Here is a 15,685-nt window from a genome sequence, read left to right on the forward strand (position 1 = left end):
GACACTAGGCTGTTCATTCTTTTTTTTTTTTTTACAGAGAGGAAGGGAGAGAGATAGAGAGCTAGAAATGTCCATGAGAGAGAAACGTCGACTAGCTGCCTCTTGCACACCCCCTACTGGGGATGTGCCCACAAGCAACGTACATGCCCTTGACCGGGATCGAACCTGGGACCTTTCAGTCTGCAGACTGACGCTCTACCTCTGAGCCAAACCTGTTTCGGCTGGGCTGTTTATTCTTGTCCCTCATTGTAAATATTAGGGACAACCTGTTCACAGGACAGAGCAAGGATGAGGGCTGTGTATGGGGAGACTCAGACATTGGAGTCAGAAGTAGGTAGCATTTGTTTTTTGACTTTTCACTGAGGGGGAAAGAAGGACCAATGATGGAAGACATGGGCATAATTATCTACAATATGGTTTTATAGGATAAGCAAGACAGCACATTTAAAAAATATATATTTTATTGATTTTTTACAGAGAGGAAGGGAGAGGGATAGAGAGTTAGAAACTTCAATCAGCCACCTCCTGCACACCCCCAACTGGGGATGTGCCCACAACCAAGGAACATGTCCTTGACCAGAATCGAACCTGGGACCCTTCAGTCTGCAGACTGATGCTTGATCCACTCAGCCAAACCTGGTTTTGGCAAGACAGCACATTTTTTAATAAACTTAAAATATTTTTAGCTCTAGCTGGTTTGGCTTAGTGGATAGAGCGTTAGCTTACAAGCTGAAGGGTCCCAGGTTCGATTTTGGTCAAGGCCTTCCTCCTTGGCCAGGGTCCTTGTCAATCTGTTTCTCTCACATCAATATTTCTCTCTGTCTTTCCCTCTCTTCCACTCTCCCTAAAAATCAATGGAAAAATATCATTGGGCAAGGATTAAAAATGTATGTATATTTCTATTGCCCAGCTGGCAAGGCTCAGTGGTTGAGTATTTACCTATGAACTAGGACATGAACTAGGTTGGCAAACTCATTAGTCAACAGAGCCAAATATCAACAGTACAATGATTGAAATTACTTTTGAGAGCCAAATTTTTTAAACTTAAACTTCTTCTAACACCACTTCTTCAAAATAGACTCTCCCAGGCCGTGGTATTTTGTGGAAGAGCCACTCTCAAGGGGCCAAAGTTTGCCAACCACGGACTAGGAGGCTGAGGTTGATTTCCTGGGTTTTGGGCTCATGCCTGGCTTTGGGGCTCAATCACCCCATGTTTGGTGTGCAGGAGGCAGCAGATCAATGATTCTCTCTCATCGTTGATGTCTCTCTCTCTCTCTCTCCCTTTTCCTTCATCTCTGAAATCAGAACCTCAATCTCCTGGTTCATAGGTTGACACTCAACCACTGAGAAATACCAGTTGGGCTAATAAACTTTTTTAAAAAGAATAGTTTTAGATATATAGGGAAAATTTTTGAAGATAGTAGTGGGTGTCCACACACCCCAAGCCCAATTTTCCCTTTTGTTAACACCTTACATTAGTATGGTACATTTGTTACAATTACAATGGAACCAATACTGATACATTATCATTTACCAATGTCCATGCCTTATTCAGATTTCTTAGTTTTCTCTTAATGTGCTTTTTCCGCTGCAGGGTCACACCCAGATTACCAAATTACATTTAGTCATCATGTCTCCTAAGGCCTTCTTTGGCTAAGACAATTTCTCAGACTTTCCTTATTTTTGATAACCTTAACCTCAGTTTCCTCCTTACTTTTCCTCCTGCGTCTCCTGGTATTCAAGCAGTCTGCAAAGCCAGGAGATTCTGGGAGGATTGCCAGATTTGGGGGTGAAGTGGTGATGTGTGTAACTGAGGAAGCCTCAATGTGGCCTGTGGAACACAAGTGTGGAAAGGAGAACTCTGGTAATAGACTCAGAGGTTTAGGAAATAATAATGTTTGTTTAAATATGCCAGGAAAGAAGAAACATATTGCTAAGAGAACGCCACCCCCTCGCTGTGCCTACTAACTAGCGGGTAACGAAGGAGTGGCAGAATATTTAAATAACGAGTAGGCAGTGACGTCATTGGGCGAGGTCTGATGGCGAGCGGCCTTCGAGAGCCCTCCCCACTCATTCCTCTGAGCCCCTGGGATGCCTTAGCTCCTACAAGTCCTTCTACGGAGGAGAGAAGCGAGGCGGGCTGACTACTTATCTTCCACGCTAGCTCAGTCCGAGAAACTACAATTCCCAGAAGACCTCGCGGAGTGACCTATCTCTCGCTGCATTGGCTCATGTACGTTGTCCCCAGCCAATAGAAAACTAGCTCTTTGATAAGTGCCAAAATGGCGGTGCCTGGGTCTTAGAACTAAGTGGTCCGGTAGGCTTCATTTGGGGCGTTGGTGGATGAAAAGGAAACCGGGGACTAGAGTGTTAGGGTTATGGGCAATGGAGGAAATGGGGGTGTTGTCTAGATTTGGAGTGGGGGTGCCTGCTGAGGGATGGAGCCAGAGCTGAGGGAATAATTAGGCAACCAGAACTGGCTTAACCCTTTGCTGTCCTCTTTACTCTTTGAATTAAAGCCCCTTTGACACCCTCGTTAGCTTAAGAAAGGATGGTCCAGGATGGCAGGACCCTTACCACCCTCTCCCCCTCGTTTCCTTTTTGGTTCTGTCTCCCTTAAATCTTCCTGTAGCTTCTCCATTTCATTCAGGTCTGCCCTCCCCCGCCCTTCCCCTCAGCATCTCCTCTCCCCTTCTCTAGCTCGATTTCTCCCGCCTCCCAGCGGACCGCCGCCGGCCCCGCTCCTGAGAGTGCAATCATGAAGGTGGTGAACCTGAAGCAAGCCATTTTGCAAGCCTGGAAGGAGCGGTGGAGTGACTACCAGTGGGCAATCAACATGAAGAAATTCTTCCCCAAAGGAGCCACGTGGGACATTCTCAACTTAGCAGGTCTCCAGTGAAATAGGAAGGAAGGATGGGAGGGCTACACCCGGGAAAGTTGTGACCACACTTTTTACTTTGTGATTCCCCTTGCAGAAGCACTGCTGGAGCAGGCCATGATTGGACCTTCCCCCAATCCTCTCATCCTGTCCTACCTGAAGTATGCCATTAGCTCCCAGGTAAACTGCCCCACCAGTGTCAGAGGGCGAGGGTGTGAAGGTATAAAAGGCGCAGGGTACCTTGTGGGCTCATACACCGTCCAGGGGAATTGGTTGGAATATATCACTTCTCTGAGCCGCAGTTTTCTCTTGGAAAGAATAATACTTCATTAACTTATTCTGCAATAAATATTCACGAATGTGCCAGACGGTGCTGGGGATATGGCTCTGAACAAGGTCTGATCCCAGCTCTCAAAGAATTTACTGGGTAATGCAGATATAATAAGCTGCCAGTCACAGGATAGGCTTATGATAGTGGATGGGACAGGGCACTGTGGGAATACATGGAAGGGGCACCTAATCCATTCTGAGCAAACAGAGGGATGCCAATGTTTAAACCAAAACATGAATGTTGAGTTAGCCAGGCAGATTGATAAGATTGTGCATAGTGTTTGACAGTATTTCCACACATCTTTGCCAATGCTGGATAGAATCTTACAGATTTATTTCCAGAGAAGCAAAAAATAACATCATGTTATATTATGTCTTTCCATGATTGTGATGTTGAGCATATTTTTATATGCATGTCTTCTTGAATTACTTATGTATACCATTTGCCCAGTTTTTTATTGATTGTTTATTTTTTTGGTAACAGCTTAATTGAGCTATAGAACACGTACTATATAAATAGTTTACCAATTTAAGATATTCACTGAGTGGCTAGAATATTATTATATGTTCTCTGTACACATAATAATCTGGCCACTCAGTATATATCCTATATAATAAAAGACTAATATGCAAATTGTTCCCTCGACCAGGAGTTCAACCAGCAGGCAGGCCGGCTGGCCAACTGCCCATGTCCCCTCCGCCTGGCCAGGCTGGCCTAACCCCACCCATGCACGAATTCATGCACCAGGCCTGAGTGGCCAGATTATTATGCATTCAGAGATCATAATAATCTGGCCACTCAGTGTATATCTCAATAGTTTTTAGAATATTCAGAGTTATACAACTATCACCACAATCAGTTTGGAACATTTTCATCGTTCCAAGAAGAATTCTTACTGATTTTTAAGTGTCTTTTAAAATAATATATCTTGCCCTAGCTGGTTTGACTCAGTGGATAAGAGTGTCGGCCTGTGGACTGAAAGGTCCCAGGTTCTATTCCAGTCAAGGGCATATGCCTGGGTTGTGGGCTTGATCCCCAAAAGGGGTGTGGAGGAGGCAGCTAATCAGTGATTCTCTCTCATCATTGATGTCTCTCTCTCTCTTTCTCTCTCTCCCTTCCTCTCTGAAATCAATAAAAATATATAAAAAAAAGTAATCTATCTTGTAATTCTTTTAAAAAAAATATATTCTTTTAAAAAATATATATATTTTATTGATTTTGTACAGAGAGGAAGGGAGAGATACAGAGTTAGAAACATCGATGAGAGTCATCGATCAGCTGCCTCTTGCACATCCCCTACTGGGGATATGCCCACAACCAAGGTACATGCCCTTTACCGGAATCGAACCCGGGACCCTTCAGTCCCCAAGCCAACGCTCTATCCATTGAGCCAAACCGGTTTCGGCTAAAAAAATATATTCTATTGATTTTTTTTACAGAGAGGAAGAGAGGGATAGACAGAAGCATCAATGAGAGAGAATCATCAATCAGTTGCCTTTAGCACTCTCCCTACTGGGGATGTGCCCGCAACCAAAGTACATGCCCTTGACCAGAATCGAACCCTGGACCTTTTCGGTCTGCAGGCCGAAGCTCTATCCATTGAGCCAAACCGGTTTCAGCTATCTTGTAATTCTTATCTGTTGTATATATTTTTAATTTCCATTCTGTCACCTTTTTTTAAATTTGTGATTTTTATTTTCTTAGCATGCAGAGTTTTTAAAAAATATTTTTATTGATTTCAGAGAGGAAGGGAGAGGGAGAGAGATATAGAAATACCAATGATGAGAGAGAATCATTGATTGGCTGCCTTCTGCATGCCCCTCTCCGCCACTGGGGATTGAGCCTGCAACCTGGGCATGTGCCCCTGACCAGAATCAAACCCAGGACCCCTCAGTCCGCAGGCCAAGCCTCTGTCTACTGAGCCAAATCAGCCAGAGCAGCATGCAGAAGTTTTTAATGTTTCTGTTGCCAGATTTAGCCTTTTTATTTTTTCCTTTGTGGCTTTGTCTTGCATAAGTGGTTGCCTGCTCTAAGGATCAAAATATATTTTTCTCTAATTTTTGCCAACACTTCACTTTTTTTTATTTTTATGTTTCTTTTCTCTGACACAGTAAAATGTATTACAGACATAAGGACACGGTGAAAAGATCGTTACCCACCTATAAGCCAGAAATTGGGCCCTCACCACACACCAAATTCAGAGCACTTTAGTCTTGGACTCCCCAAAACTGTGAGAAATAAATAGCTATTGTTTAAGTGAAAAAAAAAAAAAAAATGTGTTACAGTGTGAAACAGATTAAAATTTATATATTTTTTCAGACAGATGGACAGTTGACACAACTACCTTTATTGAATAGATCATTTATTTGTCCTATCTTAAATTTCTTATAGGCAAGATTCTATTTCTTGACATTCTAGTTTATTTTATTGATATATTAGTCTTTTCTCACACCAGTACTTCATTGCTTTAATTACTGTACCTTTATAGTATGTTTGATACCTAGCTAGGCAAGTCTTCCCAGTTTTATCTAAAAAATTTCTTGACCCAGGCATTTTCATTTCTAGACAAATTTTAGAATCCACCTACGTTCTTTTTAAAATCCTATTATATTTTGATTGGGATTTCCTTGACTTTGTAGGTTTAGGGAATTTGTAGATTAACTTTAGAAAAATTACTCTGATCGTAATTTGAAGAATGGGTTGAAAGGAGAGGTAAGACAGAAGGCAAGGACACAATTTAGTCTGAAATATTTTTGCTGTAAAGAACCAGACAGTAAATATTTCCTGTTTTGCAGGCCATATAGTTTCTGTCACTACTGTTCTGTCTTTATAGCTTGAAAGCAGATCTAGATAATATGTAAATGAGTGGGCATGCCTGTGTTCTGATAAAACTTTATTTACAAAAATGGTGGATAAGCCAGATTTAGGTTGTAAGCCATAGTTTTCCAACTCCTGATTTAAGCTATTGGAGTAATTCAGGAAAGAGATGATACTAGCATAAACTTGGGAAGTGCCAACCCTGGTTGTTAATGCATTGGCCCTAAAACCAAAGGATCTTGGGTTCAACCTGGTTCAACCTGGGGTGCAGGTTCAATCCCAGGTCCCAGTTAGAATGAAGGTAGGAGGCAACCAATGTCTGTCTGTCTGTCTGTCTCTCTCTCTCTCTCTCTCTCTCTCTCCCCTCCTCTCCCTCCCTCTCTCCTTCCCACTCTCTAAAAATCAATGAAAAAATATCCTTGGGTGAAGATTAACAAAAAAAAAAAAATAAAATAAAATAAAAACAGTTGGTTGGACATCGTCCCATGCAATGAGAGGTTACCAGTTTGATTCCTGGTTGGGGCACATGCCTGGGCTTCAGACTTAATCCCCTGTAGAGGGTGTGCATTCATGTTTCACTCTCCCATTGATGTTTCTCTCTCCCTCTCTAAAAATCAATAAAAACATTTTAAAAAGGTGGCTTCAAGAACAAGTTAGGAAATGACATTGAGAGAGGATTTGGTGATTGACTGGAGGACAAGTGTGAAAGAGAGGAGAACATCCAAGGTGGTGTCTAGGTCTCTGGTTTGGAGGACTGGCTGAATGATGGGATCGTAAGGTGAATGATGGGATCGTAGGAAGACAGTGGGAGAGAGTAGGACTTAGGTTTGGGGTGCAGATGAGGGTGGAGATGGCATGTTTGATTTTGGCCTTGTTACATTTAAGGTGTCTCTGTGGGCTATCAAAAAGGAGATACTGAGTTGGCAGTTGAACATACAGATCTGGAACTTAGAAGGAGAGGCCTAGACTAGAGCTGTCGATTTAGGAGTCATCGTCTGCACATGGTAATTGAAACTATGGGCCCGGAGAGTATGGAGAGTGAGCAAGGAAGGGAGGGACCAAGCCACATTCCTGAGGAACCCATCACATTTAAGGAACACACAGGAAAAGAATTCCTTATAGGAGCCCAAAAAGAAGGGGTCGGTGAGGAGAGAAGGAAAGAAAAGCAAGAGAGCGGGTGTCAGTAAAAGCCACAGGAGAGGAATGAAGAATGAAGAGGTATTTCCTGGTGTGAGATGCTGCTGGGAGGTCATTGAGATCAGAACTGAGAGCTGTCCATGGGGTGTAACAACAAGAGTTTGCTGATGAGCTTAATGAGAGGATTCATGCTGTGGGAAGGACAGAAGTGATTGGAATGGGTTGAATTGCCAACGGGAGGTGGGGAGGTAGTGAGTATAGAGAACTCTTATGCCTGTGAAGAGCAGACGAGAGGGTGGTGGACAATTGGAAGTGTGAGGTCTGCGGGAAGTTCCTTTAAAAATAGAAGAATCTTGAGATGTTTAAACACTGAAGGGGAAAACAAGAGGGATAAAGAGGCTGAAGTAACAGGGAGAGAAATAAATATACATGGAAGACCTTTGTGACTTCCAAAGTGCTGTGCACAATTAGTCACTTATTTTCCCTTCAGAGTCAAGAGGCTCTTTGGTCCAGTGCTGTAGGGGTCCTCAGGAGCAGTTGGGGTGCTGACTGTGAAGAGCAGGGGAGATCAGAGAGCAGTCTGGGCTGGCGAGTTGTGCAGGGGCCACAGACGGTCTCCACCCTTGGGCTGCTGGTATTGAGCGCTCCCGCGTTGATGGATATATGACGACTGGCATAGGTTAAATCCTGCTGTTAAAACAGTTCGCCACGTGGAAAGTATTTTTAGGTCTCTAGAGGAGGAGTGCTTTATTGATACTGTTGGCAAAAAACGTACTAAACAGAATCCTGAATTTGGAGACCATATAAACATCCAACCCGTGGCATCCTTCAGGACATACAGAATTGGGGGTGTCTCTTGTAGTTTGGGTCCGTTTCTCGCGGGGACATCCAGCTCCCCCTTCAGGTTGGCATCCAACAAGGTTCTGTGCTCTGCCAAGCTCTTGCTCTGGGGACATTGGTTATAAATAAACAGAACACGCGCCTGGAGCGTTACGGTCATCCCGCCCAGGCAGGCGCCCAACTTTCTGGTCTCTGTCAGACACACACCGGCTTCCCGGCGCGTCCCGCTGAGCATGGCACTAAACACCGGTGGTGTATTTAGGTCTTCTGCGTGCTTTGCACCTGTTCAATTTAAGAATATTCATTAAAGATGTCTGAACAGAGAGCAGTCTGTGCACACGATGGGGAAATAAGACGGGAAAGGCATTGCCACGCATGTAAAATTCACCCGACTAAGGACATGGAGGCTGACTTAGCTTTCCTCTTAAATCTTTGGAAAGTTCTGTTTTTCTAGGGAGGAAAACCCACGAGGCAGGTAATTCATTGTCTTGACAGTTTCTGTCATTGTATTTTGTGTTTTTTTTTATTTGGTGTATTGTGCTGCTAATTTTGACTTTTTCTGAAATATTACTCATTTTATCAGCATGCTATATTATTATTATTTTTTTAGAATATGACAACTTAAAAGATTTTTTGTAGGGTTTAATTTCATTCAGGACAAATTATTTCTTTTGAATTATATCTCTGATCTTATGGTGATAAGTAGGTTTTACTAATAGAAATTTGTTTTAAGGTAAATTCCCTCCCCCCCTCCCCCCTTCGCCCCAAACATTAGTTACATGACATCTTAGATATCAGAATGAAAGACACATCAATGAGGAAAGTGAATTCATCAATCTAAAGCAATAAAAACTTACGGAGGACCCACTACCAGCTGGGCCCCAGGCTGCGTTCTAGAGAAGCAGATAATACATTTTAAAATTCTGTTTAACTTTAAAAAGCCACATGTGGCTGATGGCATCGCTGTTGTCCAGTGCAGCTTTAGAAGGTACTTTGGGAAATGCTGATCTCAGGGTGTGTTCTTACTTATTCATTCTACAGACATTGTCAACAAGTTCATGGGTCACCGAATAAAAGCATCCTTTTCCTCAAGGAACTTCTAGTTCGGTGTGGGGGGGGGGGGGAGAGGGAGGGCAGCAGGCACCAGCTGTGCAGTGATGGGCACAAGGGGATTATTGGACTCAGAGGAGGATTTCAGCCTTGGGTGGGAGGTTGGGGTGGGCCAGAGAAGGTGTCCTGGAGGAGTCCTCGAGAATAACTCCAGAAAAATGAGAAAGAGGTGAATAGTGGAATTCGATACCTATGTCAGGGCGCAGTTACCACCTCATCCACTGCAAGAAATGTGTGCTTGTCTCCAGCTCTTTTTTATTTTATTGATTTCAGAGAGGAAGAGAAGGAGGGGGAGAGAGAGAAACATCAGCGATGAAAGAGATTCATTGATTGGCTGCCTCCTGCACGCCCCCCACTGGGAGTCAAGTTCACAATCCCAGCATGTGCTCTGACCAGGAATCAAACCGTGACCTCCTGGTTCATAGGTCGACGCTCAACCACTGAGCCATGCCAGTCGGGTTGTTCTTATACAAACAAAATCACTCTTGATGGAGAAGTTGTAGGAGTAAAGAAACATAACCATTCTGTTCACGGGCAGTTAGTCAAACTCTGTAGTGGACCGTGAAACACGGTCCCTTTGAAAACCCATCTTCTGAATGGGTTTGTGCTTATGATGTCATTAGCGGTGAGTGTGATAGAGGGAAGAATGGAGACAGTGCCTGGTGATTTGTCCATTTAGGGGGTTGAGGAAGGCCTCTGGAGGGGGTGGAGGTTTAGGAGAGCTGCAGCAACTTGAAGTATCAGCGCTTGTTTGCTCAATTGCGAACACCCGTTGTCTGAACTTTATCTTTCTTCTTTCCCTCCAGATGGTGTCCTACTCCTCTGTCCTCACGGCTATCAGCAAGGTACGATCATAGCTACTCACAAGCTGGGTGGGGGCAGGGGGAAAGATATGGTCATGACGGAGGGGGCCCCACCTCCTCGAATGCTCTGATCATGTGACCACTGAGGCTGGACAGGCAGCCCACGATGCCTCTGGCTGGCATAGCTGCCTTTCCCTGGAAGGGGGAGCATCCTGGGAAGTGGGGCTGGCAATTAGCCAATCTCCAATGTTGAAAGGGTGCCCATTCTGAAACCTGAGGTGGGAGGAAAGATGAGTGTCCCATCTGCCTCGTGGGAGACCAGGGGTTGACTGTAGCATCACCTCTGTTCTTTCCACAGTTTGATGACTTTTCCCGGGACCTGTGTGTCCAGGCTTTGCTCGATATCATGGACATGTTTTGTGACCGACTAAGGTAATAGGGGTGAGAGGCTCACGACCTCCAGCTCTAGCTTAGTGTAAAGTATAGAGACTCTGTGGCTTCCCACACTTCTCCCCCCGCTGCTCACCCACACCCACCATCCCCATCCTTTTCTCCTTAGTCCTTAGGACAAAAATGCCTCTTCTCGATTTGGAGTAGCTCCTTTGAAATCTGTCCAGTGGAAGCCAACAGGGCTGTCTTCCTAGGACTTTGCTAGCTTCCCAACCCTCTTCCCTGGTAGGGGAGTGCCAGGCAGTGGGGGTCAGATTTCAGTCTTTGGAGCAGAGACAGATTTTGCATCCTTTCCCTTAGCTGTCATGGCAAAGCCGAGGAGTGCATCGGGCTCTGCCGGGCTCTTCTCAGCGCCCTCCACTGGCTGCTGCGCTGCACTGCAGCCTCTGCCGAGCGGCTCCAGGAGAGGCTGGAGGCTGGTGCTCCAGCGGCGGGGGAGAAGCAGCTCGCCATGTGCCTGCAGCGCCTGGAGAAGACCCTCGGCAGCACCAAGAACCGGGCCCTGCTCCACATCGCCAAACTCGAGGAGGCCTGTATGTCCCCTCGTCCCCCTGAGCCCCACCTGCCACTGCTCCCATATCCGGTTCTATAATTGAGAGGGGAGAGGCAGGATGGCACCCCACTTTTTTCCAGGAGGATCTGAAATCATCCCACTTCCTTTTTTTTTCTCCCCATAAGCATTGCATACATCCCAGGGACTTGGGCAGGGTGGCACCCGAGCCAATCAACCAACAGGTATTTACTGAGCCTTATTGTGTGCCCAGCACTCTGCCAGGTGCTGGGGGCGGGAGGGCTGGGGGCTGCTGAGGAGCATGTGGCAGGGTCCCTGCCTTCAACCAGTGCACATGCCAGAGGGGAGCAAGACTAGTGTGCCGTGCACTTGGAAAAAACTAGAGGACAAGGCAAGCACATGACCCATCCTGTGTTTGTCTCCATGTTACTGATCATCTGAAAAACAGATGGCTGGGTTTGAGCATTGCCTAACACGTCCTTTAGACATGATGCGTGTCTGCTGCCAGGCCTACTGGGCCATACACCTCTCGACTCCAGTGCACATGTTAAACTTTGGAACTCTCCAGAGTCCGCGATCAGACAGGTCACCTGGTGGGAGGGAGGGTTCTGATAGTCCGGACGTGGGGCCCGGCGGCCGCAGTTTTGCTGCGGTTGGGACCGTGGAGGATCTGTATTTCTCCAACAGGAGAAATGCCAGGATAGGGCCCCTCAGAGCCTTCACGGCCTGGTGAAGGGCTTGCTGTAGGATTCGTCTGTTTATGACTTCCCAAAACATGTTTTAGTGCCTGGGTAAAGCACAGGAAGGCGGCCACGATGCAAAAATGGGCTATGCAGACAGTTCCTTACCTCTCTTGAGCACTTGACAAATGTTTATTAGCTGTAAAATGAATGAATATTTAACTTAATGGGCCTCCGGTCTCACCTCCCCCATGCTTGTTGGTGCCATTCTTCATCATTTGACCCTCTGGAATTGTAACTAGAATAAGTGACTTGTAATTAAGTGCTAAACCATGCAGTATAGACCATGAGTTCAGGCACTGAGGAGCGATCAGTGGGTTGGACCAGCTGGGTCAGTTGTTAAAGCAGCTGGGGCTGGACAAGAGGCTTGAAGGCTAGTGAGAGCCGGCGAGGTGATGAGTGGGAGGGGCATTTCCGAAGGGAGGACGGCTGGAGCCAAGGCCCAGACGGGGTGGAGGACACGGAAGGTGGTGGAGGAGTCCAGCTTGACGGAGTTGGAGAGTGTTGGCTGTTTGCAAGGCTGGCACACTCCTGGAGTGACCTGTGGCCACCTCCCCGTTCCAGCCTCTGGACTCCCCTCCCCGGCCCCACCCCTGCCTCTTCCACCGCCTGTCTACACTCAGCTGTACGCACCCCTACCAGTCAGGCTTCTAGGTTTGGCTTCTAGGGGCTTCACTGTGGTATACAGCCTCCTTCTAGAAACAGCACATGCTGCCCCCAGGCCCTCAGCCTCCATGTCACCCGCAGGGGAAGCCTCGCGTGGTTTTGTGGGCCCAGGGGGTGCCAACGTTGAGGAGTTTGGGGCTACTCTCTCCCTCTTCCTCTGTTTCCCATCATGTTCCTGCATTTCCCTTTCTCCACCAGCCTCCTGGACGGCTATCGAACACTCTCTCTTGAAGCTTGGGGAGATCCTAGCCAATCTCAGCAACGCCCAGCTGCGGAGCCAGGCTGAGCAGTGCGGCACACTCATTAGGAGGTACCAGCTCCCAGGCCGATGGCGGTGAAGGGAGAGGGGAAAGGCCCTGGGTGGGGGTGGGTCGTGTGGCGCCTGGCCCCAACCTTTTTGCTCTGCCCTGCTCTCCCTCGCTTCCCAGCTCACCAGATACCTCCCCTGTGTGTCTGTCCTCAGCATCCCCACGATGCTGTCCGTGCACTCGGAGCAGCCGAACAAAACTGGCTTCCCCACGGTCCACGCGCTGGTCCTGCTGGAGGGCACGATGAATCTGACCGGCGAGACGCAGCCGCTGGTGGAGCAGCTGATGATGGTGAAGCGCATGCAGGTGGGCGGCCGCAGCGCTTCTCTGCCCCCCTGGGGCGACCGTTTGTGTGCCAGAGGGAGGGTCCTCTGGTCCTTCCGGGGGACACGGGGTTTCTCCTGTTCATGCTGGAAAGGGAATCCCTGTCTTATACGGCTCTGCCATCTCACCTCACGTCCCTGGCTCTCAGGTCCCTGTGTTTCCCGGTCTGTAACCCAGCCTGATCCCCGGGGGCCTGCAGAGGTGAAGGGGGAATGGGGCCCCTCTGACGCCTTGCCCTTGGATCTTCCCGCAGCACATCCCCACCCCGCTCTTTGTCCTGGAGATCTGGAAAGCCTGCCTCGTGGGGCTCATCGAGTCTCCCGAGGGGACGGAGGAGCTCAAGTGGACGGCGTTCACCTTCCTCAAGGTACCGGCACACGGGGCAGCCGGGGGCCAGTCTGGGGACGGTTCTCGGGAAAAGCAGCGCCTCCTGGGCCTTGGCCCTGTGTTTCTCTCCGCTGGCGTCCTGCCCAGCCTGCCAGGTCCCCGGCCCTAGTTCCATCGATTCTTTCCTCTGGGAGTCCCAGGGCCATGCTTAGCTCGCTGGCCGGCTCCTGCTGTTTCTCAGCACACTGGTGCCTTCAGCTCCGGCTTCAGCCGGACTCCTGCAGGGCGGTCACAGAGCCAGGGAAGTAGGCCACGGTCCTTGAAGCGGGACTTACTTTTGCTTGTGGCATCTCCTCGTTGGGCCAGCCCACGAAGGGTCCCTGTGCCCCGTAGGCCGAGGGCACCGGGCACGTGGGCACCATTGCTTCCTGATTTGGCTTCTAGAATGCTCTCCCCTCTAGGGCAGGGGCGTTCCTGTCTCTGCCCAGAGCAGGGGCCGGAGGGGGGCCTTCAGTCCTGGGTGGAAGAGAAGAACTTGTGCTTCCTGTTTTCCCCGCCCCCCCCTCCCTAGATCCCACAGGTTTTGGTGAAGTTGAAGAAATACTCTCACGGGGACAAGGTGAGTAGAAGAGATGAAACGGAGGGAACATAGGAGCAGTAGATCCTTGTCTCTGCCCTGGAGAAGCAAGAGCAAGGGCAGGTCACTTAACCGGCGGGAGCGTGTCCTTGTTCCTGTGGGAAGGGCAGTGTGTGTGCACTGAGCATCTGTGTGCACCACACATGCACCCAGGCTCCGAGAGAAGGCAGCCAGGCTGCTCAGGAGGCAGGGCTGCCCGAGGTGATCAGGACCCCAAATACCGCCCCCGCCCCATTGTCACTGGAAGCCAGTGGGTAGGCACGGCCGACTTGTAGGCTTTATATCCAGTGTCCAGGCTGTGGGTGGGGAAGAAGACTCGGGAGCCAGATGGCATTTCTGGCTCTCTAGGACTTCACCGAGGATGTCAATTGTGCCTTTGAATTCCTGCTGAAGCTCACGCCCTTGCTGGACAAAGCCGACCAGCGCTGCAAGTACGCACTCCCCTCCCTCGCCTGGGAAGTGTCCTGGGCCCTCCCACTGCTCTTCCTGCCACGCACGCCTCACAGCTCACCCACCAGGCAGCAGCAGGAGGCAGCCGAGCCCCTCTCCCCTCTCCCCTCTCCCTTCCCTCCGGCCCTCCAAACGTTCTTCCTCCTGAGGGAGGGGGGACCCGGGCTGGGACCCTTGGTCCTGCCCCTGGGGAATCCCTGTTCTGGGCCGCTCCCCTCACCCTCCTTCTCCCTCACAGCTGTGACTTCACAGACTTCCTCCTGCAGGAGAGTCGGAAGCAGGGGCTTCTGTCTGAGGCCAGTGTGAACAACCTCATGGCCAAGCGGTGAGTGTGCGCTCCCTCGGGCCGGTCCAAGGCCCCTCGCCCTCCCTCCCTCCTGTCCAGACTGGCTCCCGGGTGCCTTTCCCCTCCTGTCCACTAGGGGCTCCCCTAGTGCGGGGTGCGGGGGCCTGGGGCCAGGAGATGCTGGTCTCTGCAGACTAAGGTTTTTCCCCATGAGGTTCTGTGCCTTGACTCTCAGCCTCCTTCATGGTCAAAGTCAAAATCCTCAACCTTCCTCCAATCTTACATGAACGTTCAGAACGGGTGTGATGACCAGTGACCGAGGGAAGCGGTCGCATATTGGATAGGCTTTTTTCAGTGTCACCATGGCACCACAGGTTCTCCTGTGCTTCCCCTGACTCTGGGCTCTGCTCCGGGCTGGAGGGAGCACGTCAGGAACTGACCTCTGTTCCTCCTCTCCTCTCTGGGCCTGCCGGCCACAGCGCCGCAGACCGGGAGCACGCCCCCCAGCAGAAATCGGGAGAAAACGCCAACATCCAGCCCAACCCCGGGCTGATCCTCCGCGCGGAGCCCACTGTGACCAACATCCTCAAGGTGAGAGCGCCCGGCCCTCGCCACCAGGGCCGACTCTCCCGTCTTTCCAGCTTTCCCTCTACTTCCGGATAAATACTCAGAGGCCATAGACTCTCTCTCTCTCTTCTGGCTTTTGTGCTCAGTTACTTGGGAAGTAGAGAAAGGGGTTCTCAGGGGAAGCTGCCACTGAAACTCACCTTTGTTGAGCATCACTGAAGCCAGGTGCTGTGGTAGGTGCTTCACGTAGCTTGTCTTGTGCAGAAACAATGGAGAATCTCACAGCAAGGACCTCACTGCCCCGGTCCTACCTCCCTTGTCCCAGTTTCGTTGTGAGGGATGGTTTTGGAGAGCAAGGATAAGATTTTTTTTTTTTAAATTATTGTATTGATTTTCTTGGAGGAAGGGAGAGAAATAGAGAGTTAGAAACATGGATGAGAGAGAAACATCAATCAGCTGCCTCCTGCACACCTCCCACTGAGGATGTGCCCAAAACCAAGGTA

At 49.0% G+C, this 15,685-nt stretch overlaps 1 protein-coding gene across 9 annotated transcripts in view; it reads left to right on the forward strand.

Moving 5' to 3' along the window:
- MED24 (mediator complex subunit 24) overlaps positions 1–15,685 on the forward strand; it is a 31,805-nt gene that overhangs the window by 7,785 nt on the left and 8,335 nt on the right. For 3 of the 9 annotated variants that reach the window (XM_036407814.2, XM_036407815.2, XM_036407816.2), the window contains exons 1-13: positions 2,324–2,888; positions 2,976–3,058; positions 9,920–9,958; positions 10,275–10,348; positions 10,667–10,899; positions 11,045–11,101; positions 12,482–12,593; positions 12,747–12,897; positions 13,169–13,282; positions 13,814–13,861; positions 14,228–14,310; positions 14,568–14,654; positions 15,095–15,206. In XM_036407814.2, the coding sequence (XP_036263707.1) occupies positions 2,759–2,888; positions 2,976–3,058; positions 9,920–9,958; positions 10,275–10,348; positions 10,667–10,899; positions 11,045–11,101; positions 12,482–12,593; positions 12,747–12,897; positions 13,169–13,282; positions 13,814–13,861; positions 14,228–14,310; positions 14,568–14,654; positions 15,095–15,206 (1,323 nt within the window). In that variant the 5' untranslated portion in view covers positions 2,324–2,758. The other 6 variants (XM_036407818.2, XM_036407820.2, XM_036407823.2 and 3 more) reach the window with 5 other exon arrangements.

Source organism: Pipistrellus kuhlii, unplaced genomic scaffold, assembly GCF_014108245.1.
Source record: "Pipistrellus kuhlii isolate mPipKuh1 unplaced genomic scaffold, mPipKuh1.p scaffold_m20_p_37, whole genome shotgun sequence".
In the NCBI taxonomy this organism is placed as follows: Eukaryota; Metazoa; Chordata; class Mammalia; order Chiroptera; family Vespertilionidae; genus Pipistrellus; species Pipistrellus kuhlii.